General features: G+C 42.2%; 1 protein-coding gene across 11 annotated transcripts in view; it reads right to left on the reverse strand.

Annotated features, from left to right (window-relative positions):
* Positions 1-2,785: 2,785 nt before the first annotated feature.
* Positions 2,786-24,656, reverse strand: part of igsf9b (immunoglobulin superfamily, member 9b) — a 35,908-nt gene continuing 14,037 nt past the window's right edge. For 10 of the 11 annotated variants that reach the window (XM_037098501.1, XM_037098510.1, XM_037098503.1 and 7 more), the window contains 19 exons: positions 16,147-16,293; positions 14,423-14,574; positions 14,106-14,223; positions 13,634-13,775; positions 13,126-13,271; positions 12,845-12,987; positions 12,615-12,755; positions 12,415-12,531; positions 11,505-11,655; positions 11,288-11,399; positions 11,016-11,191; positions 10,707-10,945; positions 10,477-10,561; positions 10,184-10,354; positions 9,975-10,011; positions 5,961-9,248; positions 5,647-5,804; positions 5,276-5,487; positions 2,786-4,654 (listed from right to left, as the gene is read on the reverse strand). In XM_037098501.1, the coding sequence (XP_036954396.1) occupies positions 5,288-5,487; positions 5,647-5,804; positions 5,961-9,248; positions 9,975-10,011; positions 10,184-10,354; positions 10,477-10,561; positions 10,707-10,945; positions 11,016-11,191; positions 11,288-11,399; positions 11,505-11,655; positions 12,415-12,531; positions 12,615-12,755; positions 12,845-12,987; positions 13,126-13,271; positions 13,634-13,775; positions 14,106-14,223; positions 14,423-14,574; positions 16,147-16,293 (5,723 nt within the window). In that variant the 3' untranslated portion in view covers positions 2,786-4,654; positions 5,276-5,287. The remainder of the gene's footprint in view (positions 4,655-5,275; positions 5,488-5,646; positions 5,805-5,960; positions 9,249-9,974; positions 10,012-10,183; positions 10,355-10,476; positions 10,562-10,706; positions 10,946-11,015; positions 11,192-11,287; positions 11,400-11,504; positions 11,656-12,414; positions 12,532-12,614; positions 12,756-12,844; positions 12,988-13,125; positions 13,272-13,633; positions 13,776-14,105; positions 14,224-14,422; positions 14,575-16,146; positions 16,294-24,656) is intronic. The other variant, XM_037098512.1, reaches the window with a different exon arrangement.

The following is a 24,656-nucleotide window of genomic DNA, read 5'->3' on the forward strand; positions in this document are numbered from 1 at the left end:
ACTGAAACAAATATTTGACACTAAGGAAAAAAAAAACATTGGAAAATAGAGCACAGACATTGATAATGATTTCATCATGTTTTTGATATACTTTTGGGTTTTGTTAGAGTAGAGTTGAAGCTGACAAGCAGCGTTATGACAGAAATTGTGTGTTTCTAAGGCCAGCTGAGCCCAGGTGTGAATGGCTGTTGAGCTGTCTGGGGAGAGTGTAGTACAGCGTTGTGGTGGGTGATTGTGACATTAGAATTTTATTTCCAATGAATTGCTTAAACTGTTCAATTTATGGGAAAAGATATGACAGTCAGGTCTATGATTTATGCTGAGGGTTTGTTTCTGTTAACTGAACACGTGGCTTGCATGGCTACTGTACATTACATCTAACAGACTTGTAAAACCACATGACTGCGTTGGTCATCCAGTGGTGCATAGGTTGATTAATTTATAAATATAGATGTATTAATATAGATAATACATTATTGTATATAGTCAGTGATTAATACAGTAACGTCTTCAGTCTGCCAGAAACTCAACAAACCTTGCCTTAAAAATGAACTTAGCAAATCTGACATCTTTTACATAGCTTATATGATTGCACACATTTTCTTCATATGTATATTTGTTTAATAATAAGGTCATATAATGAGATACTAACTTAGAAATCAACAGGTTGATAAGGGATCAGTAGAAATGGCAAGATCTGGCTTAAACATCCAGCACTTTCTGTGCTTTGAGGCACACGTCATGGTCCTTTTTGCCATTAGGGGGCCAGACTGAGGGCAAAGGAACTGCTGACTTTAAATCATGTTTAATACAAAATATAAATATTTAAAAGTGTAAAGGAATCCCTAATCTACCATTTTATTAAATGTTTATATATTTATTTATTCATTTTTAAACACACGATGGGCCTCAGGCTGCAACATTCTCTTACATTACATGTGCTGAATGATGAATTGTCTCGATCGTAAATCTTAGGCTTTCGGCAGGTTGTTTTTAATTAGCACAGGTTATGCCCACTGAACACCATATGAGGGCAGGTGACGTGCCGTGTGCAAATAGCCGACACTGGCACAGCGATTGAAGAGATGCCACCAGAGGAAGAAGAGTGTCAGCGGCAGTGAGCCTGAGGCATTTGTTGGTTAATACTTATAGGTTCAAGCAACATTCAACACATTTTTAATGTATTATGCCTTTAAAAGGGGCTAGGATCAAAATTGGTCATTTGCAAGAGTGGTAGGGATGATGTTCCTAGTGTTCCCAGTGTTCCCAGCATATATGACACCGATGGTTAAAGGTCTTATTTAACTGAATACTGAAATGAACGATAATGCTAATGAGTTTCTCTTAATGAGTAAACAGATCTCAGACAAAATATCAAAATTCTTCTGAAATATGCTAGTAAGGGCCAGGTGATCTGCGGAGTACCACAAGGTGTAAATTATTTAATTTTAATATCACAGTTGGAGGCGGGTTAATAATAGGGTAACACTTGATAATAAATACATTATAATTGTATATTAAATTCAACTTTAGTTGATAGTGATTTCACTGTTAACAAAGCTTTATATGCTTTATAAACCATTTATTCAGCAATATACAGGTTTATAAACATCAGTTGCAACTTTGTAATGGCCATCCAATTAATATTATTAGATTATCTACACAGTCTCTATTAAACATTAGTTGCAGCTTTACAATAAAACATTGCTTAATTTAAAAAAAAAAAAACATTCTGTTGTCGTTAATTGTTGTTAACAGTGAAATAACTACTAATAACTATGAATTTAATTTGAATTAACTTACATTAGGATGCTTTTCAAAGACTTCAGTTCAGCATTCAACCCAATCATCCCACAGCACCTGTCTAGGAAGCTGAGCTTGCTTGGCCTGAACACATCCCTCTGCAACTGGATCCTGGACTTTCTGACAGGGAGACCCCAGATGGTCCAGATCGTGAATAACACCTCCATCACCACCACACTGAGCACAGGGACACCTCAAGGCTGTGTACTCAGTCCACTGCTGTTCACATTCCTGACCCACGACTGCACAGCACTACACGACACGAACCACATCATCAAGTCTGCCGACGATACGACTGTGGTGGGTTTCATCGACAAGTACGATGAGTCATCATACAGAGAGAAGGTGGAACAACTGATAACCTGGTGCAAAGTCAACAACCTGTCCCTGAATATAGACTAAACCAAAGGGATGTCTGTTGACTTCCAGAGAACACAGAGGGACCACTAGCCACTGAACATCCAAGGGTCCCTGGTGGAGATCGTGAAGAACACCAAATTCCTCGGTGTCCACCTGGTGGAGAACTTAACCTGGTCCATCAATACCGGCTCCAGGCTCCACCGTGAAGAAAGCTCAGCAGCGTCTCCACTACATGAGAATGCTGAGGAGATTACACCTCCCATCCCCTCCCCCTCTTCTTAAGTTCAAAAAGGGACTTTGGAAATTTGGCAGAACAAAAGTAGTGCTGCTGACTGCTTTTAAGCTTGCTGCTATAACATGGCTAACATATAATATGTGTTATAACACCCACCAACCGTATCACAGCACAGGACGAGAGGCTAGATAACTAAGCTAGCTAATTTTACAGCTCAGCAGAGCAGAATGCCATTAATGTTTACATCCTGGGCTGCGAGCACCACGTTGTGGTGATGGGTTGAGCCTCGGCCCTGTTCTGGAAATTATCCAGAATAATCTCTGACTTCATTAAGCTAAAAAGAAACCCAGTTCATTGTCACATGCAAAAAACATTTCCCAAGTCTGGTACATTCTGAATAAAACATTTTATTCATTACAAACATATAAAAATGACAAAAACAACCAGGTGACAAGATATAAAAATTTCCAGTTTGTACAAAACTTCTAAAACCATCATCAGAAATGCATACTCACTCCATATGAAGCTTCTCATCTGGGTTAATTCTTTCAGTAAATATCATACAAAGTATAGCTACAAAGATCTCCTTTCCATCTCTGTTTATCAGGTGACATAAAAAAAAACAGCATTTGTCATTTTTTGGTAATAAAAAAAAAAAATATATATAACGGGCACAAAATTCATAAACGACTTGCAATTCAAATACAGAACCAGAAGTCATTTAAATATTCACAGTGTTGTCTTCGCATCAGTGATGTGAATTGTAAACATTGTTGCATATCAGAACTCACCTTAATAAATACACAGAAACACTCATCATGAGAGCTAAACTTGTATAAAAAAAAAAAAAGAAAAAAAAAAGGGGTAACACTTTATAGAATATCTTTTAAATGTCTGATCAGTTTTGTTTGATTATAACTTGTCAGCTCAAACCTCCCATGGTCAACCAGCTAGTGCTTTTAACAAAAATAAGGCAAAAATCATTTTCCATGTCTGTCAATTAATTACAGAGGCAAGGTTTGATGGATTCAGGTGGAGTAAAGTATAAATTCTCATCCGATGAAATTATGAAGTGGAATATACAATACAATACAACAGTAGGGTTCATTCACATTAAGGTACATATAAACATTTGTACATTTTGAACAAATACTGGGAGGCTATTTGAAATCATTTCATATATTAAGCCTCAACAGGGGAACGTTTTTGTGACAGATAGACTGTATAAAACAGGAAGTCAGGGAATCAGCAGGAAAATCACAGTGGCAAATAAACAAATTCTTCTTTTAGATACAGTAAATTAAAATCAGAGATTCCTCATGATGTGATCTTTACGCAGTATTTGCAGTAAATGCTTCGAGCACACGGCACACAGATATTCCACCAACAGATGTTATCATAGACTCAAACCTGCATCATTGTCATTAGCATCCCGTTATTAGGCCCGCCACAGAGATTATGGTTTTGTTAGTTGGTTTGTCAGCAGGATTATCTAAAACCTACTGATTGAATTTCAATGAAATTTGGATGAAGGATTGGTCTCTGCCCAGAATAGATCCCATTAAGTTTTGATCAGATCCTGATAAAGGGACGGATCCAGGACGTTTCTCTCTCACTTTCTCTAACATTGTGAAATAGGGTGTTTTTGGTTAATTTCTCAGGGAATTTGATGCAGATACAAATAAAATCTGGATCTAGCAGATTTAAATATGTTTTTTTCCCCCTGATATTGGATTAGGCCTGATTGAATTAAAGAGGATCTTGGCTGAGGTACACACCCTTCTGAGTACAATTCTAGTTATCAAAGGGAAGTCTTTGCTTTGATGGGCATAAACTTGTAGTATAACTTTCAGCATGTAGCACTGCCGCTTTTATAAAGCAGGTCCTTTCTCAACTTTTAACAGAAAACCTTATTGAAGGGGTAACGTTTTATTTCTCAGAGCGGCCCTGTGTGCCTGATTGTCAAGGTAAAGAAGAAAAATCCTACATTACAGCTGCACAAGCTTCTTAGAAAAATAAATAATCCCTTCACAGCTTCACTATGCAAAGCACAACGGAGCAAGTACAAGAAAAGTCATCTGAAAACAACAGAGGAGCTGCAGATGGTCTCATTTGATGGCATAGAACACATAAAATGCTGTAACAGGATACAAATTTAAAGAGTGAAAAAGCTCCAGTGAGGTGTGACAGTGTCCAGGACCACAGTGCTGTCATCTGTTCAATAAAAACGCTTTTTGCTGTCCATCTTAGATAAACCTGGGAAAGACAAAGAGCAGCACAGCGTTAGAGAAAAACCTTTAAAAGTTTACACATGTTAACTTTGAATTAATGAGCAGAGGTTTTGGCATGCACGATTCACTGCACATGGATGATACAGCAGCAGGCAAGAAAAGGATGCAGGCGGGCGAGCAGTGAGAGGCAGAGCTGCAACGATCAGTCGATCAAAAGAAAACTGATAGCAGACTATTTTGATAATTGATTAATCATTTCAGTCATTTTTCAAGCAAACATTGAAACAGTGAATTAACAGTCAGCAATTTGAAGACTTTACTTTCAGCTCTGGGAAATTATGATGAGCACTTTTCACAATTTTCTGATGTTTTAAAGACCTATTCAGCTGGCAAGCCTTAAGAATCCTCATTCTGGCCCATTTACCATTTTGTTAGCAGGGTAATTTATTTGCCCATTCATTTACTGTTACTTTTGCTAAGCACAAAAATACTCTGATATCAAAAAATAGTTTAAACATTGACTGAACAAATACGCTTGTTTTATAGACGGAACAATTAATCGATTAATCATGAAAATAATCGTTGCAGCCTGAGTAAGAGGTGGAAGAAAGAGGAAAGAGGTGAGAGGGCAGGCAGGATAACGGACCGCGTTAAGCTGCTAGAGCAGTGCTGAGTTGGCGTCAGAGTCTGAATCATGGCCAGGGGTGAGGCAAGGCTCACGGGAACAGATGGACTCCTGAGCCCGCCTGTACTCTTGGTACTCCTGCCGGAGAGCGTTGAAACGCTCCTCACTTAGGGAGCGGCTGTATTGGCAGCGAGGTGGGTTGGAAACTGGCGGGCTGACTGAGGGAGACGGGCCTAGGGAGGGCATCAGGGAGAGGAAATGCATGGATGGGCACGTCATGGGACAAGCTCACAGTAACAGCACAAGGGATGAACACATGCAGCATCACATCAAGCTTTACACTCACAATGACACATGCAACATCGAAAACAAACAAATAAATGAACGCTCACCTTTACGTCGCTGGCCCTGGAGGCCACTGGCTTGATCATGTCTACCTCTCCGAAAACCCATTTGTGACTGATCAAACCTCATGGCCTCCAGGACCTCTGTGTCCACACAGGCATCAGCAGAGTCCCACTCATAACTCTCATCTACTGATGTGTTCCTTCTAATAAGATACATAAAACAAGTGGTCAGATCACATTCATCAAAAAACACACAAAAACAATAACATTAATGTTATTTTGGCAACATAAAATATCCCCCTGCCAAGATGACACTCCAGTGTGATTGTTGTTATTGCCCAGGTGTGGCGGTGTTTCACCTTTTCGCTCTCCTCTCGGGCAGCTCCATGTCAGCTCTGTGCCGCTCGCCCTCCTCCGTGGTTTCGGGGGAGCTGAGGAGTGTTGGTGTGATGGACAGGGATTGTCGGAAGAGGCCGGCGCTACCTCTACCACTGCTCTGACTAGCATAGCTGGCCCTGCCTCCCTCCCTGATCTCTGTTTCTCCTCCCCTCCCCATCATCCTGTCTGGCTGTCGGTAACCTTCGCCCTCCCTGGGAGGAAGAGGGGCGTAGTAAGGTGAGGGCCAACTGATGCCCCTGGGCAGGTAGGACCTCGGAGGGCCCCTCCTGGGGTCCACTGGTCTCATGCTTTCTCCTCTGGATGCTGGCCAGTGTTGGTACTGGGGGACAGGGATGGAGGAGGGCATGGGGATATATTTATGCTGGGCAGACCGTAGGGTATCTTGGTAAGAGGGAGACCACCTGGAGGACTCTGAGAAAACAGCAGCTTGCCGTCGCGGATCGGAGGGTTCCAGCATTGGGGAGACTGAGGTTTGTCTGGGTGGGTACATCAATGGAGTGAGGTAGGAAGGACTAGCTAAAGGTCTTTGTGCATGGTGAGGCCTCTCTAAGCTTCCCATGCTGGGGCGTCTGAATGGGACATATTCCCTCCAGGAGGGGCCTGGCCTGGGAAGAGAAGGCGGACTGTGACCCAAACTGTAGGACTTCACCCTGACATCTGGGCTGGGGAACTCATCCCAGTAACATCTCTCAGAAATATACGTCCTCGGGGTCTCAAAGTGCTCCCATCTCTGTGAGCCTAAACTGATGGATTTCTTTAGGAAGGGACGAGGCGGTACCATACCCGAGAGCGTCCTACAAGGGCCCATGCTTAGGGATTTCTTTAGAAATGGCACAGGGGCTTGACATATTCGTGACGCAATGTTATTAGTCCTGCTGCCCTGAGAAGCTTGTCTTTGAGATTGCTCTGATAGATACTCACTACTGTCTACAAAACTCTGTGAGTGTTTTGACACTATGTCTGCCATGCCTTTAGCTGCACTGAACAAGGTTTGAGCTGACCTGGATCCACGTTTGTCTGTGTTTTTATTCCCAGCTCGAATTTGTGTTTTCTCATCATAAAGTTGTTTGCTAGTTTTTTCTGGACCAGGTGGTGATGGTGTTTTCTCATCTGGAAATCGTACTCTATGTGAAGAACCTTCCCCATGCAGGGGGCGTTTATAGGCTTGTTTTTTACTACCATAAAAGCTGGACTCTGCAGCCCCCGCAGGATGTGGTGGTTCAAAACAAACCTTTCTGTCTGTTTCCTGGGTTTCCTGAATGTGAACCTCCCAGTTTTTAGGAACCACATCAGGCTTAGCCCCTGGGGATTTTTCTGGCTTTAGTTCTGAACTTTGTCCAGCGGTATCTGTGGCTCCAGCAGCTTCCACAGGCTCGTCCACACTCATTTCAATGAAGCCTGGAAGGCTCAGATATTCGAGAATTGCACTTGTCTGCAGAGGAGACATTTTGGGAGATGGAGTTGAAGGCTTGGCCTTGAAGGACCCTGACATCCTCGAGACAGAAAATTGGGACTGGTCACTCTCGACCTCTTCTACCAGAGTCAATGTTGTAATAGGGCTTGGACTATCAGAGAAGAGACATTTGTCACTTCTCCTGGAGCGTGTTCGTACACCCTCCCTCTCTAACTCAGAGTAAAACCCTGAACTCCGTCGGTCAACTCGGGCCTGAATGCCTTTGTCTTTGGCCTTTACAACAACTTCATGATGTTGATAGGGCAAAGTAGCATAACTTGATGGACTCTGACCCCTTGTGGTAGGGTAGTCCACTTCTGCAGGTCTCTCAGGCTGATTATAAGGAACAGAGGCTGAACTTTTAGGCCTCTCGCTGTCAACTGAGGGACCTCTGAGGGGCTGAGTGCTTGTGTAAGCATATGAATGTCTGGACCTTGAGGTGACACCTCTGTCCTGCTCAGTCATGGACTTCCTGCCTAGATCTGTTTCTCTCAGAGGACTCAAAGACCTGGCTCTTTCAGGGAGACTTTCTGAGGTGCTGTCAGGGGAAAGCATGGGGAGGGATGTGTTCTGGGTGACTGGAGAGCGCGATGAGTCTATGTTAAAAGAGTCATCTGTGGTTTCCCTACATTTGCGAGAATGCTGAGACCTGGGTGATGTGGTCTCCTGGGGGCTCTGTACAGGAATGAGGCTGGTGATCGATGTAACAGGGCTAATGTCCCATTGTATGCGGGTGGCAGGGAGCCGGTCCATAGGACTGCTGGTGCTCCCAAAGTAGCACGCCCTCCGATAGTCAGACACTCGACTTGTCTGACCTGAAGGCCCGTGTTTCTGTCTGATATTAACATCCTGTGGCTTCCATATAGGCTCATCTTCTGACTTGGATGCCTCCCTTTGAGGGCTTGACTGTCGGTCATCTCGTCCACGACCACAACTTCTCTGATCTGCTGTATAGCTCTCCAGCTCCCTCTCCATTTTTTCCCTCTCCTTTGCCAACTGCACACACTTGTTAATGCTATCCCTCTCCAGCTCACTGTCAAGTTGTGACACCAGAGTGCTGTTATTTGTCAATTGACTCTCCATAGGCTGGTAGCCTGGTCTGTCTCTTTCCAGAAGCTTAGTTTTCCTGTCCAAACTAGGGAACAGATCTTCAGCATTGCCTGCCAAGCGAGCTCTCCTGAGAGAATCGCTGGGTTTTTTCTCGCTGTTGTCTGAATAGAAGCTGGCTCTTTCCAGCAGGGCTTCTGAACCTTGTTCATCGTCAGAGTAAAAGCAGCCATGACGGGAGAAGTTTCTGGCCATGGCCCGCACTCTTCCAGGGGAGGAAGGAGGTCTGCTGAGCTCTGGGACGTCCACAGTGAGAGGAGAATTCTTCCTCTCGTCCTTCTCTGAGCTTGACTTTGGAGAGTCCCTGAATGAAGTTCGGTTGCTCCCTGAGCCACTTGCTCCACCGTTAATTTGAAGGATTACTTCCTTCAAGTTATTCTTATTGGAGGGACTTGAACCACCTTGTTGTGGCTGGACAATGAAGCGTCCATCTGGGCCTCTGGAGATCGACTCTAGAGCAGTCGGTGAGGGCGCCTGAGACCCTAGGTGACTCTCAAACAGTGTGTAATGTGGTGGAGGAGACGAGTTGGCCAGGAGCTGCCTTCGCTGGTCGTGGTATTCCCCTCGGCTGCCTTTGTCATAGGACGACCGATCAGACTGTGAGGAGGAGGTGTTGGGGAAGAAGGGAAGTGGCGGACAGAGCTTCAGCTTTAGGACACTGTCTGGGCTTCGAGGAGGTGAGCGACCACTGAAGAAGACAAGTTTTAAATAACATTAGGTCTTATGTGACAAAAAGATTAAAGATGCCATTTGTAACTCTCTCTAACATCTATACTTGCTTTGAGTTCATTTCTAGAGTTAAAACTTCTGATTCCAACTACTCAAATGTGAATGACTTCTGGATTATTTCCTCTTCTGTGACAATAAACTAGATATTTTCAAGATGTGGACAAAACAAGACATTTGAGGGCATTATCTTGTACTTTTGCAGACACTGGTATTTTTCACAATTTTCTTGCATTTTAACAAAACAAACTAATAAAATTATCGATGGCATAGTGAACAACAATGAAAACAACAATGAAAATAATATATTATATATTGTGGCCCTTCCAATGAAATTTACCATACATTCTAGCCCTTGCAAAACAAGTGGTCAGCAGTGGTAGTGGTATTTGGATTATACCAGAATTTTAAATCCAGAATCTGTGATGCAAACTACAGCAAATAGGAGTATGACAGAGCCTAAGACATTGACTGTGGCGTCATGAGCACACCAACAGTGTTTTTTGCAATTACTTTCACTGCCGGGGGGGAGACAAAAGTTCTGCAGTGCAGTTTAAATTAACAAACATATAAGAGACAAAAATATGTAAGATAGATTTACTGTATAGAGAGGACTGTTACAATCAGAATGCAAGTTAGGAACAGAAGTATTCAATAAATATACATGTGCACTGATGAAGAAACTTACTCTGGAGAAGAGCTCTTCTGGAAAGCAGATGGAAGATCTGAGGAAAGGTGAAGGAGGATTAAAAAGTCAAATGATAGCACAGTTGAGTTTATCAACATCAACAAAACAAAAAAATTCAACCGTTGATGTTCCTGCACAAGAACAGAGTTTTAACAACAATTAAACATTTTTTAGAGATGAAAATTTCATCTTCAAATCTGATGTTTTACCTTGTCTCCTCTTCCTGCGTCGACGCTGTCTCCTGTGACTCATATAACATGCTGTCACCAATGAGAGGATGATGGCTACAAACAAAAAGCACACTCCTGCTAACACACCAGCCAACAGTGGCTCAGGGATGACCTCCAAGAAACTTGGGCGTAGGGGGTAAATCTCCATCCCTGTAATCAGAGAATATTGGTGGTCACACATTCCGATGCATTTTATCAAGTGACATAAATATGCAAGAACCTCGACTCAATATGCAAGCATCGCTCTTGGTAATCTTTATAAAGCAACTTACCAATAGTGGAGACATTGACAGACTCACTCGGTTCACTGAGTACTTTGTTGCTACGAGACATCAGCCTCAGATCATAACTGGAGTCCTGAGAGGAAGACAGGTCAGGTGTTTGATTAGTTATCAATTTCAACTTAATCTACATGTAAAGTGGTTGAGAAAGCAAGAGACAATGCCTAATGCCAATGCCTAATCTTCGAAGATGACATAAACTAAATAAATAAACTAATTACCCTTAGCAGTCCTGGTACAAGTAGTTCACTCTGATTGGCACTGATGTTACTGCTGAGGATGACCCACTGGCTCTGATCCCTGCGGGCCTGCAGCACATAGCCTGTCAGTGGAGAGGATGGAGCCTCAGGAGGAGACCACTGGAGGAGGACACCCTGCTCAGTCCTGTTGGCTGACAGGAATATGGGAGGATCCAGGAATGGTAGAGAGGTGACAGCTGTAGGTGTTTCTGTTGGAACAGCTGATGACAAGAAACAATGTAAGTAAGAAATACAGAGATTAAAGGAATCTCAAAACAGAGCAGTACAAACCTTGTGTTCGCACAGAAACAATTTCGCTGAAAGGTCCAGAGCCGAGTTTATTCTGAGGTAGGACACTGAACTGATAGCCAGTTCCAGCAACCAACCCGGTCACCAGCAGGTAGTTTTTGGACGTCGGCACTGGCAAAGATGCCCATTCATGTTTCCCTCTGGAGGCCTGCTTGACCCTGGAAAAAAAATCAAAACCGCCAAAATGTAGATGGAACACAAAACAGTTGGTCCTTGACAGCAGTGTCAAACAGTATGTATTATATGTTACTGACCAAACTGTGAATTTCTGGGTGTATCCACCATCAAACCCTGGAACCCAGGAAACGTTGGCTTGGTTCATCTCCGTGGTGACAGATACTGAGGACACAGCATGAGGGCTGGTGCCTAAGGAAGAGTAAAAACTAAGTTTAAGCCTGTTGAGGTCAAGTTATGAGGACTACTGTTAAATATTATTATCTTTGTTTGCAGAAGTAAGTTTGGCCCACTTACCCAGCACCATGACCACAGTGCCTGCACTGACGGTCGCTACACGATTAGTGGCCAAGCACTCCCAGCCACCCTGATGATCTTTACTAAGTGGCTGCAGTAGGAGAGAGCCATTAGCCAACACAGTGTACTGGGAGCGAGGAGTAGGGCCGATCTATGAGGAAGAAAAACAAAAAGTTCAATTACAGGCAGTGATGGAATTTAACTACATACATTTACTTCTGAGATGTACTTAGGTATAGTTTGAGGCTCTTGTAGTTTTCTTGAGTATTTACATTTTCTGCCATTATCTTGTACTACAAAATCCACTCCACATCCACTCCACTGCTGTTAAAAGGCAAATACTGTACTTTTTAATAAAAAATGAACAATAGGTATTCTATTTACTTCTTATTAGATGAAGAGACAATGTTCATTGCTCCTGTTCTTGTAAAAAAGAAAAAAAGGGGAGACTTGTAAACAATGAACAAAAAACTTTCAGACGTTCGCACCCTTTATCATCATATAGAAATTGTTTTAAAAGCAACTGCAAAAAAACAACGGGATACGGAATTCTTTTACACCCACAGCCATAAATCAATCAATCAATCAATCAATCAATCAATCAATCAATCAACCAGCCAACCAACCAACCAATCCAATCATATTAACTTTGACAGTATGTTTTCATTTTTCAATGCAGAGTTTCATTTAAAATATTTCAAGATTTTGGTTTATTTGAGTGATGTGTAGATAGACCCCCACATTACATGGATACTCAGGCATTTTTCGAGGAGTATATTGACAGTCAAGAATATTCCTAACTTGAAAAAGTTATAGATAAGCATTTCCCAGTCTTTCAAGACTTTATATGAACAATGGAAATAAGGGCTTAATAAAAAGATGTGTGAGTGTAGGGGAAAATCTTCTGTACCTTGCTCCATGTTACATTTGGAGTAGGGTCTCCAGTGGCTTCACAGGGGATCATCAACTCTCTGCCCACCTCCTGGAGATACTCAGGTCGAGGTGGCACCTTGAAGTTTGGTGGGTCCTGGAGGAGGGAGGGAGAATTTTACTTGGGCACATGCACACTCATAGGAAAGGTTTTTCTCTGCAAGTGAACACCAGCCTTACCTTCAAAATCACCTGGGTGGGTTCAGACCGGCCCATGGTGCCATAACTGTTATAGGCTGTACAGGTGTACATGCCAACAGCATTGTCATTGGCTGTTGTTATAAAAACGGAGCCCTCAGAGTTCACTATCCAACCTGGGAACTGAGAAGAAGGAAAAAAACATTCAGTGTGACTTAGGAGGCATGTGCGCAGTTTGTGACTTATTTATTTGTATTTGCAACATAGCTTACGTTGTCAAGATTCAATTCATTCCCATCTTTAGTCCAGTTGACATACAGCACAGGGGGATCAGCCTGGACTGGGCAGACGAGGACACCTTCCATACCTGCAGGCAAGTATGTTTCCCGGGACATTCTGCCCACACGTGCAGGATCTGAGGAAGAGGAAGTGAAATAAAGGGTTTTGCACTGGGCATTCCGGGAAAAGCTCAACCCCTGACCAGATTTGGAGTTATAGGAAATGAATGGATGCAGGAACAGATGATGCCTCTCTCTGGAGATTAAACTCTTACGTTTCACTTTCAAGTGTGCAGAGGCTGAGGGCGGGGCCAGTATCCCATTAGTTGGGATGCAGGTGTAGTTGCCAGCATCTTCTGGGATAAGATTAGGGATAAGAAGAGTTCCATCCACCAAAACCTTCACTCTGGACTTTAGGGATCTAAAGCCAAAAGATACAAGACATGATGTAATTTATGAAGTGATTACATTGACGTTAAAACATTTGTTAATCTGAACACTAATCTCCTTTGTCAAAGGTTTATAGTGTGCTCATGACAACATGTTTAAATAGACTTTAAATAAGCTTATTAGAATTGATTGTATTAGCATATATTGGCTTAATTGAACCATTGTGTTTATTTAAAGGCCTCCTTTAAATATTCTTCCTGGTAGTCCACCAAAGTAAATGAGGATATATTTAGTCATGATGTCCAGGAATCAGGAAGTTGTAATAATTTGACAGAAAAATATAAATCATCTTGGGTTCACAGATTCAGGGACACTATAAAGACCTGTACTCACTCAATATGGTAAACATTCTGCCCTTGTTTTAGCCACTCATAGGTGAGGTTTGAAGGGTAGGCGTCAGCCTGACACTGCAGAACTGCATCTTGGGACATGTTGAGTGTGGTGTCCTCTGGGGAGATGATGATGATAGGGGGTCCTTTAGAAAAAAAACAAAACAACAATCTTATGTTGCTACTGCGTTAATTCAATGATTTAGTGCAATAGCACGGGATGAACTGTAGGTGGCAGTATAGACTTTGTTACAATGATTTTAACTGTCCACCTGATTTGTGGAACCCCAACAAGATCAGAGGACAACTTTATCTATCTGAATTGATGTTTTGCCCTAGAAGTACACAAAAAGATACATCTCATTTTCAACCACCCCAATTTTGTGTCTTGTTCTCTTCCACATCACAGTATGTGCTTAAACATGAGCTCTGCAGAGACTTCATCTCTCTCTGGTAACTGACAGTTCAACACTGACCTTTGACCTGCAGCTGCGTATAGTGGGTCAGGTTCCCCTCTGTGTTGGACACGTGACATTTGTACACTCCTGAAATATTTCTCGTGACAGAGGCCAAAGACAAGGTACCATTGAGCACCTAAAAGGGGCGAGGTAAACAGTCAGAGGATCAAAGAGAAAAGACGAAGTCAGAGGACGATCATGAGGCTGCCGTGGACGAGGATGACAAAGCAGTTTGCTTTAAAAGGAACATCAAAGTGGCAACTCCTACAGAAAATGCTAATTATAAAGCATTTAATTAAAATACTGAAATGGTGCCATCTGTTAATCTAACTCACTTTTATTTTTTCATGTTTCTCAATTTGGCTGTCATCTTTATGCCAGACAACAGTTGGCCGAGGGTTGCCATGGGCTCCACAGCTGAGAGTCAGTGAGTCGCCGAGCAGAACCTCCACAAAAGTTGGTGGTGTCTTGATGAACACAGGTGGAGCTGGAACAAAGATGGTAGAGATTACATATTTATCTTTATTAAGATATTCAAATGGGTCATAGAGGACAATCTGAGCATGAACTTGACTTTGAATATGAGGGTAGGATACTGTTCACATTTGAACCAACGACAGAATTTCGATCACTGTACATTTTCCGGTACTTCACTCTCTCTGGAATAACAAATTGTAAATTCAATAAGAAAAAAAAGTCACCAAATATTATCAACAATGCCTCAAAAAGAGGAAGCAGCTGGAGTAGGTTCAGGTTACTGAACCTAAATATTATCAACAATGCCTCAAAAAGAGGAAGCAGCTGGAGTAGGTTCAGGTTACTGAACCTAAAGAACTGAACTAAAATGCAGAAACTGATAGAATATCAGTAGAGTACTGGACTACATAAAAAAAGAAAAAAAAATAGGGATTTGGCAATGATTTATTTAATGTGAATAGGTACTCGGTAGTACTGACTTTATTCGGTTTGAACCCTCAAAAGTACCAAGTTCAGTACCCAACCCTAAGGACCACTCAACGCAGAAGACAATAATCAACAATAGCATTTTCGAGGCGGACAATTTCTCAGTAAATGATCAGGAGGGATAGTTAGTCCTTATATGATATGACTGACAGTAAGTTATTTCCTCTGTGTGGAGATGGGCAGTTGCTGGGTATACAGGGATGTAACATTCTCATTTAAACTGTTCACAAGGAGATTTAGCATTTTCAGCATTAACCATGTCAACAGAATTTGAAAAGAGACACTGTAAACACTTCCAAATGTGTTTTTTTTAAGTACCACAAATCCAAATGGAACCAAATAATTGGGATACCACCAGACAGCAAATCCCACAAACTGACCGTCTGAACTGATGGATGTTTTGTAATCCATTTTTTTTCCCCAGAGTTATTGAGTCAAAATATAGACTGAACATGGCCATGCTTTTCCTGATGGAGCCATCCGTGGTAAAAATATGTGCACTCACTGAATTGGATAGGGTATGGTGTACAACGCTCTGAGTCAGCTGGGTTTTGGGATTACTAAACATATTAGGTAACATATGATGTATGATATTCAGGCGATGCATAATAATGTAATACTTTTATGAACACGAAAGGTGTCCAGTGTTTATCTGCAACCTGATGCACCACACGCAGGTCTTCCATTCACTGTATGTGATACCATGTCATCATTGGGTGTCAGTGTGTGTGTTTGACAGAGAGTGGGAGGGCTGAAGGCTGGTTAGAAAAGACTCTGATTTAAGCATTTAACCTTAATCTTTAGCCCACACAAGTCTTATACACTCTGTCCTGTTCCTGTTATTCTTAAGAAAGACTCCTACATTGACATCAGCTCACAGCATGCCAGAAAAAGACAAGATGTGATCATTGTGTGCACAGAACGTCACACAGAATCCACTAATAAACAGCTATTACACTTAGGAAAATTCACTTTGCCAGGGCCTGCAGAGTCCCAGCCAGGCTTCATGCTGTGGCTGTTCTCAAAGCAGGACAGTGCCAGTGATGAGCAACGAAAGGAGCGGCCCCAGAGTCCCCAAAACCCTGCAGTGCTGCACCTGTGATGGAGAGAAAGGTCCATGTGCCGTTGCGAAAATCATCTTTAGCACTGTCCAGCAGGAGGATGCGGCACTCGAACCAGCCCTCGTCCTCCAGGGTCAGCCGATCCACCAGCAGAGAGGCACCCTGGGTCAGCGACACACGGCCTGTGGGAGGAGGGGTGAGGGTGGGAGGGCAAAGAGGACAGGGTGTGAGATGGAGAGAGCACACAGCCAGACAGACAGAGTCAGCACATGCAGCAAGAGGGCTTACCATGCAGAGGACACAGGCATCCAGTGTCACAAAGGCCACAGTCAAAGTCATAGACTTCATACTCGCAGACAAAACCAACCAGTGTGACCATCAACTGCAGATCAACTGTTTGTGGCAAATAACCATGCACATAACTCAAGGCCATTGCGCACAGTCCGGGATGATTCCACAGCTCCTTTATCAACTGTTGAAACTCTTTGCTCATATCTTGTTTTCATGAGTGAGGGGACCAGAAAGTCTTCTTCACTGCTTGCTGACTCCATTTTGTCTCTCTCTTTTTTTTTGCAATGAATAGAAACAATACACATATTGGACTGTGTGCAAGGTTTTCTATGCATCATGTTTTTTTTTATCAGATGACTGTTCAAAAATGCATACAAAAAAGGGACTTAGTGTCTAAAGGCCATTAGATTCATTCAGATAGGGCTGGTGGCAGACAAAACATGCAGCTCTGACTTTCAGAAGTCAAGTTGGAGTTAAAACACATGAATCACTCAAGAAATTATTGTAAATCATATGCAAGATCACAGATAAAGATGGTGTCCTGTCATTTATGGTTTGGGTGGTGGTGGGGTGGAGAGCTGGGATGAGCATTCCGGGGAACTTGAAGGCAGCTTCATTAAATCACAAAAATAGAAAAATGTTTTTTCTTCTTTTTATTTTGTAGTTTTCATCTTTAAATGGATTTCTTCAACAGATGCGTCATGAAATGAGTCACCTGTTTTTGTTTATCAATGCTGGGCAGAGATAAACAATGTGGAGCACAGCAGATGTATGCTCTCAACTTGTGTGTGAACATCCTCAAAGACACAGATGGATCCACACACACATCTCCCTATCACACACACCCATTCCCTCCCTCTCTGTACTTCTTACAACTCCTTGTCAGGCTTTGAAACTTGATCTGTTGGTTGCCTGGTGACTGCAGCCTGGTTTTCAGGGTCCTGAAGTTACCCTTCCCCAACCACCCCCCTTCCTTTTATTCTGTCTCTCAATGAACTCTTTTTCCCCCTTCAATCTCAGGGCTTTAAAGGACAGGAGGATGCATGCAGGGGGGGAAACACACACGTTGCTCATACCAGGCCCGGGCCAAAGAAGTTTGAAAGTAAACAGGGGAATGCGGAGAAGTTTGCGGGATGACGTCATGCTTGTTTGCAGATAGAAAGCTGCTTTAGATGATAAAAGTATAAAAGTCTGTTGCATTTATTCTTTTGCGCCAAGTATTGGAAAAAAAATGCAGCAGACACATTGCATACAAGAGCACACAAGTCTTGAATGTCCGACAACCCTGAGGCAACAATATCAAGAGAAACACAATATCCACGCTATTCACACCAGTTTACCTCCAGACAGCAGTGTCTGGAAAGCTATGAAATTCATTTAATTCTATACATGGCCTTAAGATAGGGTGAAACACACAGTGAGAGAAAAGACAGACAACAATGGCTAACAATTAACCCTGCATTCCTGACTGGGGCTGTTGCTGTGCTTAATAGTTAGGTTTAATGTTTGACTGACCTCCTAAAAGAGAGACCAACGTTTGATGGGCGGTGCTCACTTACAGGCACCATAAAATGAATGCCTCTCATTTCAGTCTGCATCTTTCAAACAACTGGGCAGGGCCAGGAGAGAGGAAATGTGCAGGCAGATGATAACAGGTACGGGGATAACTTTAGGCATTTTCCTTTTATCTCTCTATGAGGGATCCTCCCTGAGCTGCCTCAAACCTATGCAACCTTTTCCAACTGGACATAGTTTTTACTGTCTACTGCAGGCTAAGAGGAAAAACACTTTCACGTGCAAAATCACACAAACCCTCTTTAACATACACCTAATCCCTTGTGTGGCTACATATTATCAGAAACTTAAAGATTACTGTGTCCCTCGCAGCCCTGAGAGAACTTTTTACAGAAGCACCCTCTGCCACCATGTGAGGCAGGAGGAGCTGTGCTCTCAAACCTGGACAGAGAGTATGCTAGCGACGGGTGAGTATGGATCCAACCCTACCAGGTCACAGTGTGTTTATCACCCACCAAGAAGAGCCATCAAAGTCCGATCTAACTGACTGAAGAAGAGCTTCTCCCTGAGCGCTGTAGCCTTAATCACTCCCCACCCTCCCACATATGTTGAGGGCTGAAGACTGTAAAAATAACCAAGTTAGTATCTCCCATCCATCCACCACCCACACCCCAACTGCTGCTGATGCACTCCTACATTTTATTACATACAATACATACTGCATCTGTAATATCAGTGGGGAATAAAAATGTTTCGATTTCATGTAAGATTATGTCTGAATGTAGGACAGTGAGTAATCAGAATTAAAACCCAAGTCTGATCACCTGTAGCAACTTTTTCAGACTGGTCTGCATTTTCCTTGGTGCTGAACCAATCTGTTGGTGAAATATAACAAACAGTAATGTGCACCATGTTTACATTCTAAGCTAACTATAGGATAAGGTTAAAATAATGATATTGTGATTATTTTAACAGATTTTGACTAACTGTGTCATGATCAATGGGAATGATTATTATTGATCACAATTTTCATTTTCAGTGTAAAAAACTATAAAAGCACTAAATAATTATCCTATTCTGTCACTTTGCAAAATCAAAATTTGCAAATAGCCCCTTGATACATAATCAGGCATCCTTAATATTTTCTTTAATCGCATCATAGACCTCTGCATCAGAATCAAACGGAGCAGAAGTGACAATGTATTTTTGTTGGCTAGTCTGGAAGTTCCCCTGACAAAAAGCCTATGGGATTTATCGACTGGGTTTTTAATTTGCTGCAGAAAATAATCTCTGTAGAATACACAAGTTTATGAGCCATGTTTTTCAGCAATATAACCTTCAAAGATGAACACCGCTTTTATGATTTTTAATTGTAAATCTATCTATCTATCTCCAAGAGTAAAAAGTTAGGGTTAAGTTATAGTCTAAATATGGACTACTTCCCCGTTCCATGGCTTCAATGTCACCACCACCAAGCTTCCTAATATCAGAAGCAAGTAGACAAGTCTTTGTGTTCGGCATGACGACCATTAACTTGTCTCATTTAGCCACTAGTTACCAATCGCCGTTTAATGCTTTATAATTCACATGTAACGTATTGTCGGACCTATGTTTCTCAGAGAACTAAAAGTGAAAATCTCTTTAAGCCGAGGTAACCACAAACCTTACTTCAAGCATTTAACCATAATCCTACTCAAAAACCCCACTGATTTCTCATTCCTGAAGCACCCTATTACATTGTGAGATGCCGAGAGATTCCTAACTCAAATCTACACTACTTAGTATCAGTGTTGTAATTACCTCATTGTTGTTGCAGTCCCTGTTATACTACACTGTCATGCTTTAGCTGCTATCTCATTTGTTGTGCAATACTGCACTGTTTGCACTGTCACCAATTACCTGCCTCATCCAAGTATTCATTTGGTTTATTTGTCTTGTTTTCTATCTCAATAATGCCCCTTGTAATATTCTGAATGGAAATCCGCCTGACTGACCATGTGCACTGATCTCCTAGGTTCAGAAGCACGTGGGTGTGTATACATGTTGATTTTCAAAATTTGGCGAGTGCCCTGCCCCCGGGGTCTCCACAGTGGAATTCTGGTTTCGCTGTCAAACACTTAACCCTTTCCCGTAGCCTCCCTCTTGTCCATCACTACAAAGAGTCCACAGCCCCCCACTCTTCATTCTCTCAGGTTACCATAGTGATGAGCGCGAGAAAAACCCGGGCTGTAGGTTTAGATTTGAATTCAGTTGCTGTAGAAACCTGGCTGGGGCCAAACATGGTTAGGGGAGGGTCGATCACGCTGAGGGGTGGGTTGTACTGTCAGATATTTGAAGAATTACCAGTGGGGGAAAAACATGTTTAGATTTTAGAGAAAAAAAACAGGCTTGTGTCACATCCAGCAGCATAAGAGGCATAAAAGGAAGAGTGAGAGAAATGAATAAGGGGAAGAAAAAGAAAAGACTGTTTTCCTTTCAGCCTGTGGACAGACAAAAGGCTGACGCTGTGTGACAAATGTTGCTTTATTTAAATTTGAATGTTGCATCTTTGGACTTGAACTGAAATCTCAAATGGCCCTCGGCAGGTGCTCTGCCCCCAAGATGCTTTAAAAAAAAAGGGGGGGGGATTGCTTTCTTTTTATGCTGATGCTCAAAAACAATGCAAATATGCTGCAATAATTAAACACAAGTTGAACATTTTTCAAGCATATCAATAAAAACCCCATCCTGTTTTTCAACCTTTGAAGGATCGAGCAAGAGGTTACGGAGAGGTTACTCGAATTGTGTGCATCGATAATCCACTGACAACCAATGAGGGGTTGACCTTTCTGACCTCTGTGCTCCGTAACTCCCCAGCAGACACATTCATCACTCCCCCTGGTTCTACATTAGCACAATGTCTACAAGTCCCCCTCAAGAGACAAACATCATTAGACTCTGTGGTGGATAGGGAGGATGGCTGAAACAATAGCTGCTGCTCCTCCTCCTCCTCCTCACTGTTTTTCTTCCAGCAGCTATCACATGACAGCTTCAGTCAAACTTAAAATGAGCCCTTGTTTCCAGCAGGTCGAGCTGCTGTGCAGCCAAGGGTAGAAAATGGAAACGCTAATCCACTGATGCTGTGTGAACCTCTGAGATGCACCCTCTTCATATGGGTGAGAGTCAGGTTCTCGCCCAGTGGGTGGCAGGTTAAGAATAACTCAGCTTTCAGAGCCATGCCGCTGGCCAGGAGCTGGCCTCATCTCATGGTTTCTGATTTCCTGTTCTTTTTTTCCCCCCCAAGACTGATGAGGCTTTTTCTGAAAGTGAAACCACTGCAATGCAATTTAGCTGAAAACAATGTAAACCACGTTCATTTCATCCCTATAATTCTTGCTCATTTTTATAAATGTATATAATACATATTATTATTAATATAATATTAATATATTTTCAATCTTTACTGTTGTATTATATTTCCTCTTGGTGTTGGGGCTCCTAAAGCTCTAGGATAAGGCCTTGCATTGTTTTATTGAGTCAACATGTGTTTTTTGCATTGGGGGTTCCCAGTGGTTGTTAGTGACATAGTAATACATGCGGTATGGTGAATTATATGTGATACAATAGCAGGGGGTAACTATGGAGGAAGACAGATTATTCTGTTTGCAGAAGCGTCAGCACTGCTTTTCTTTGTCCATCCGCGTATGTGCATAGGAGAGTCGGGCAGAGGTGCATTGTGGGATGTGTTTTGATTTGAATACAATCATAAGTCTGGGACCGGCCTCCAGCTTCTGACAGCTCACCCCTCCCACTCCCCCAAATTTCTCTCTTCAATCCTCCTGTCTCCCTAATCAGTTTAACCCTCTTATGAATAGCTCTTTGTCGTGAGATAGATTACAGTTAACTCTGTCCCTCTCGCTCCGTCCGGCTCTGTTAACTCCTGTGCCAGCAAACACACACAGTTCACGTGCCAAATTATACTACAGCGGCCATTCAACTTAGCACAGGCATTAGCCCTTGTACATGATCCCGAAGTCAAGTATTAGAAAATATGGAATTTGGTCCTGCAAGATTACAAGAGCTGTGTTCCACTACAGATCTGCAAAAGAGCTTTGCTTTCTGTTCAGGAGAGATAACACTGATGTTAATCATTGCTAGTTGCCTAAAATTTGCTTTACTTACCAAGCTGGAGTGACCATCAGGAAAAAAATATTACTACTTGAAGGAATAATCCTCATCATCAGTGAACAACAAGCTTGTTGTAATGCTCAAAATATTCTAAGCAAAGCTGATAAATAAGACAACTTCACTTCCCTTCACAGTGTCTCAATTTGATTCAATAGGATTCAGTTTGATTCAGTATCATCTGGCTAGGGACATTTCAGTCACAACACTAATTATGTTTGGAAATGAAGGAGATTCTGAGAGGACTGTGACTGTACAATGAGCCCTCTAAGCTGGTGCATTACTAAAATATGAATGTTTGCATTTATAATTGAATGAAGTGGTTTCAGAGATTTCTTGTAAAAATCTGTCAGTGGAGAAATACATGGGACATTGTTATGATTTTAGCCTCTAATCATTCAAAAATACTGCAGTGAAAAAACAAGAAGGTAATGACAAACATAGACTTGTGCAATTGAAAAAAAGAAAAAAAAAAAAGGTAACTTTCCCGTTTTAAACAACCTTTATCACCATTCGAATAAAGATTTTGAGTTTACAAGTTGCACCATGAAATAGGTATGTCGGAAGCCATGCACTCTGCTGTACAAGATAATGTAGATTTTTGACTTTTATGGGTACACCTGAATGTTCCACTAAATGCCTGTCCCTATGCCATAACCCTATACATGGTAAATAATCTCAGCATAGTTTTTAATAACTGTTTGAGTACAAACATTGACCTGCCAGTGTGACAGATAGCCTTCAGATATTTACTTGCCAAACAGAAAATGTACCTGCATTTGACTCTTGGCAAGTAAAGTTTTTGTTTTTGTGGTTTTGGAACCACATCCATGGGATAAGGCATATATTTAAAGGTACATTGCAGGGTTTTATGAGTCAATATCTGATTATTCAAATAAAGATTGATTTGAATTGGGAAAATTATTCTTTTTAACCCAGCCCTCACTTATTGAGTTAACACTGTCACATGAAACCAGATTTGATTTAAATGTCCAAGCACAGCACTGACTCTTATCTCATGCTCCTCACATGAATCTGGCCAGTGACACACCTAAGACTCGAGGTAACAGAGCTTTCATAATGGCCTGCTGCTCTAAGCCAGGGATCATGGAATTCCCAAGATGCAGCGATCTATTCTTCTTCCATTGTGTCATTGTTTGCCACACATCATCCTGGTCTAGTTGGGGCAGAAAAACTGGTTGGTATTGGATAAAGGTGATCAGTTTCACCTTTCAGCTGGGCTACTTACTGCTTTTCAAATAGCCGCATGTTTGCAAAGGCTTAGCTGTTCAATATCAAAGTCCACTCCAAGGTTATGGAGTTCACAATTTGTGTAGATTTAAGTGTGTGTGTGTATGTGACTTGTGCATGTGTGTGTGTGTGTATGTGACTTGTGCAAGTGTGTGACAAATGCAGGCCTCAACTTCAGTGTTCAGAGGTCACACTGAGAGTATGATGGAGGCCTGCTGAGTTCTGGGGGTTTGCCCATTGTCGTTCTAACCTCAGGTCGGATTCTCCTGCTCACAGTCTCTACTGATTTACTTCACCACGCAGGAGACATTTGATCTAGCCCTGCAACAGTAAACCATCCTGACACTGCGAGACTCGAACATACCGTCTCAACAAATGCAACTCAAACAGACTATAATGGTGTGTCAGTCAGAGTTTATCCGGCTGTTTCCTCTTTGTTGTGAGTTAACTAATGTTCAGCCCCGGAGGGCATCCTGGGTGTGAAACGGAGAGGAAGAGGGATGAGGGACAAGGGGGACTAATATCTTCCTGATTCCCTTTTAGCAGACTAGAGGAGGTCTCTGAAGCCCAGACAGACTGGTGTCTAATGGTGTCGACACTGCTCCGTAGCCTTAAATGCAAAGTGCAATCTCAAATACACCTGATATCGTATCAAAAAATGTTGGTTTAATGGACGACTGAAATAGTCATCCAAGATACCGCTTGCTTTGATTCTTTCATCTCAGTTTCTAAAAATGGCCAACCGCATCAGTGAGATTGAGACAAAGCAGCAGACCAAGGACAGACAGCGTTTTATGTTTTATTTAGCCTACTTAAATGTGCAGAATTTGCAATGCAATGAGTCTCCCAAAGGAAGGACAGAAAAACAATTACATTTAATAAATCATACTGAACCACTATGTTGTAAGTTCACCTCAGCTCTGAAAAACAGCACAGGTTTCATCCCTGCTCTCTTCTTCCTCATCTCAGGCAAGCCAAGACAAAGATCAGGAAATGGTCGCCTTCTTGACTGTCTTGTGGTTGAAGCCGAAATCCCCCAACATTTTAATTTGAGGGTAGAATACATTAGACCCACAGCGCTGACACGCTTCACATGCTGCCATCTGCCTCCAGTGGGAGGGGAGATATGAGGATCTGAGGCAGACAGGGGTAAAGCCCACATCAGACGAGTACACACAAGGGACAGATATGACAAAATATTACTCAGACATCCCAAACAGTCTTCCACTCTGAGCTCCATCTCTGCAAAGTTGTTTACTTCATTATGGCTGCTTGTGCATCAGATGACTGCCTCGAAACAATGACACAGTTAACGGCCTACAAG

Source organism: Acanthopagrus latus, chromosome 5, assembly GCF_904848185.1.
Source record: "Acanthopagrus latus isolate v.2019 chromosome 5, fAcaLat1.1, whole genome shotgun sequence".
Taxonomy (NCBI): Eukaryota; Metazoa; Chordata; class Actinopteri; order Spariformes; family Sparidae; genus Acanthopagrus; species Acanthopagrus latus.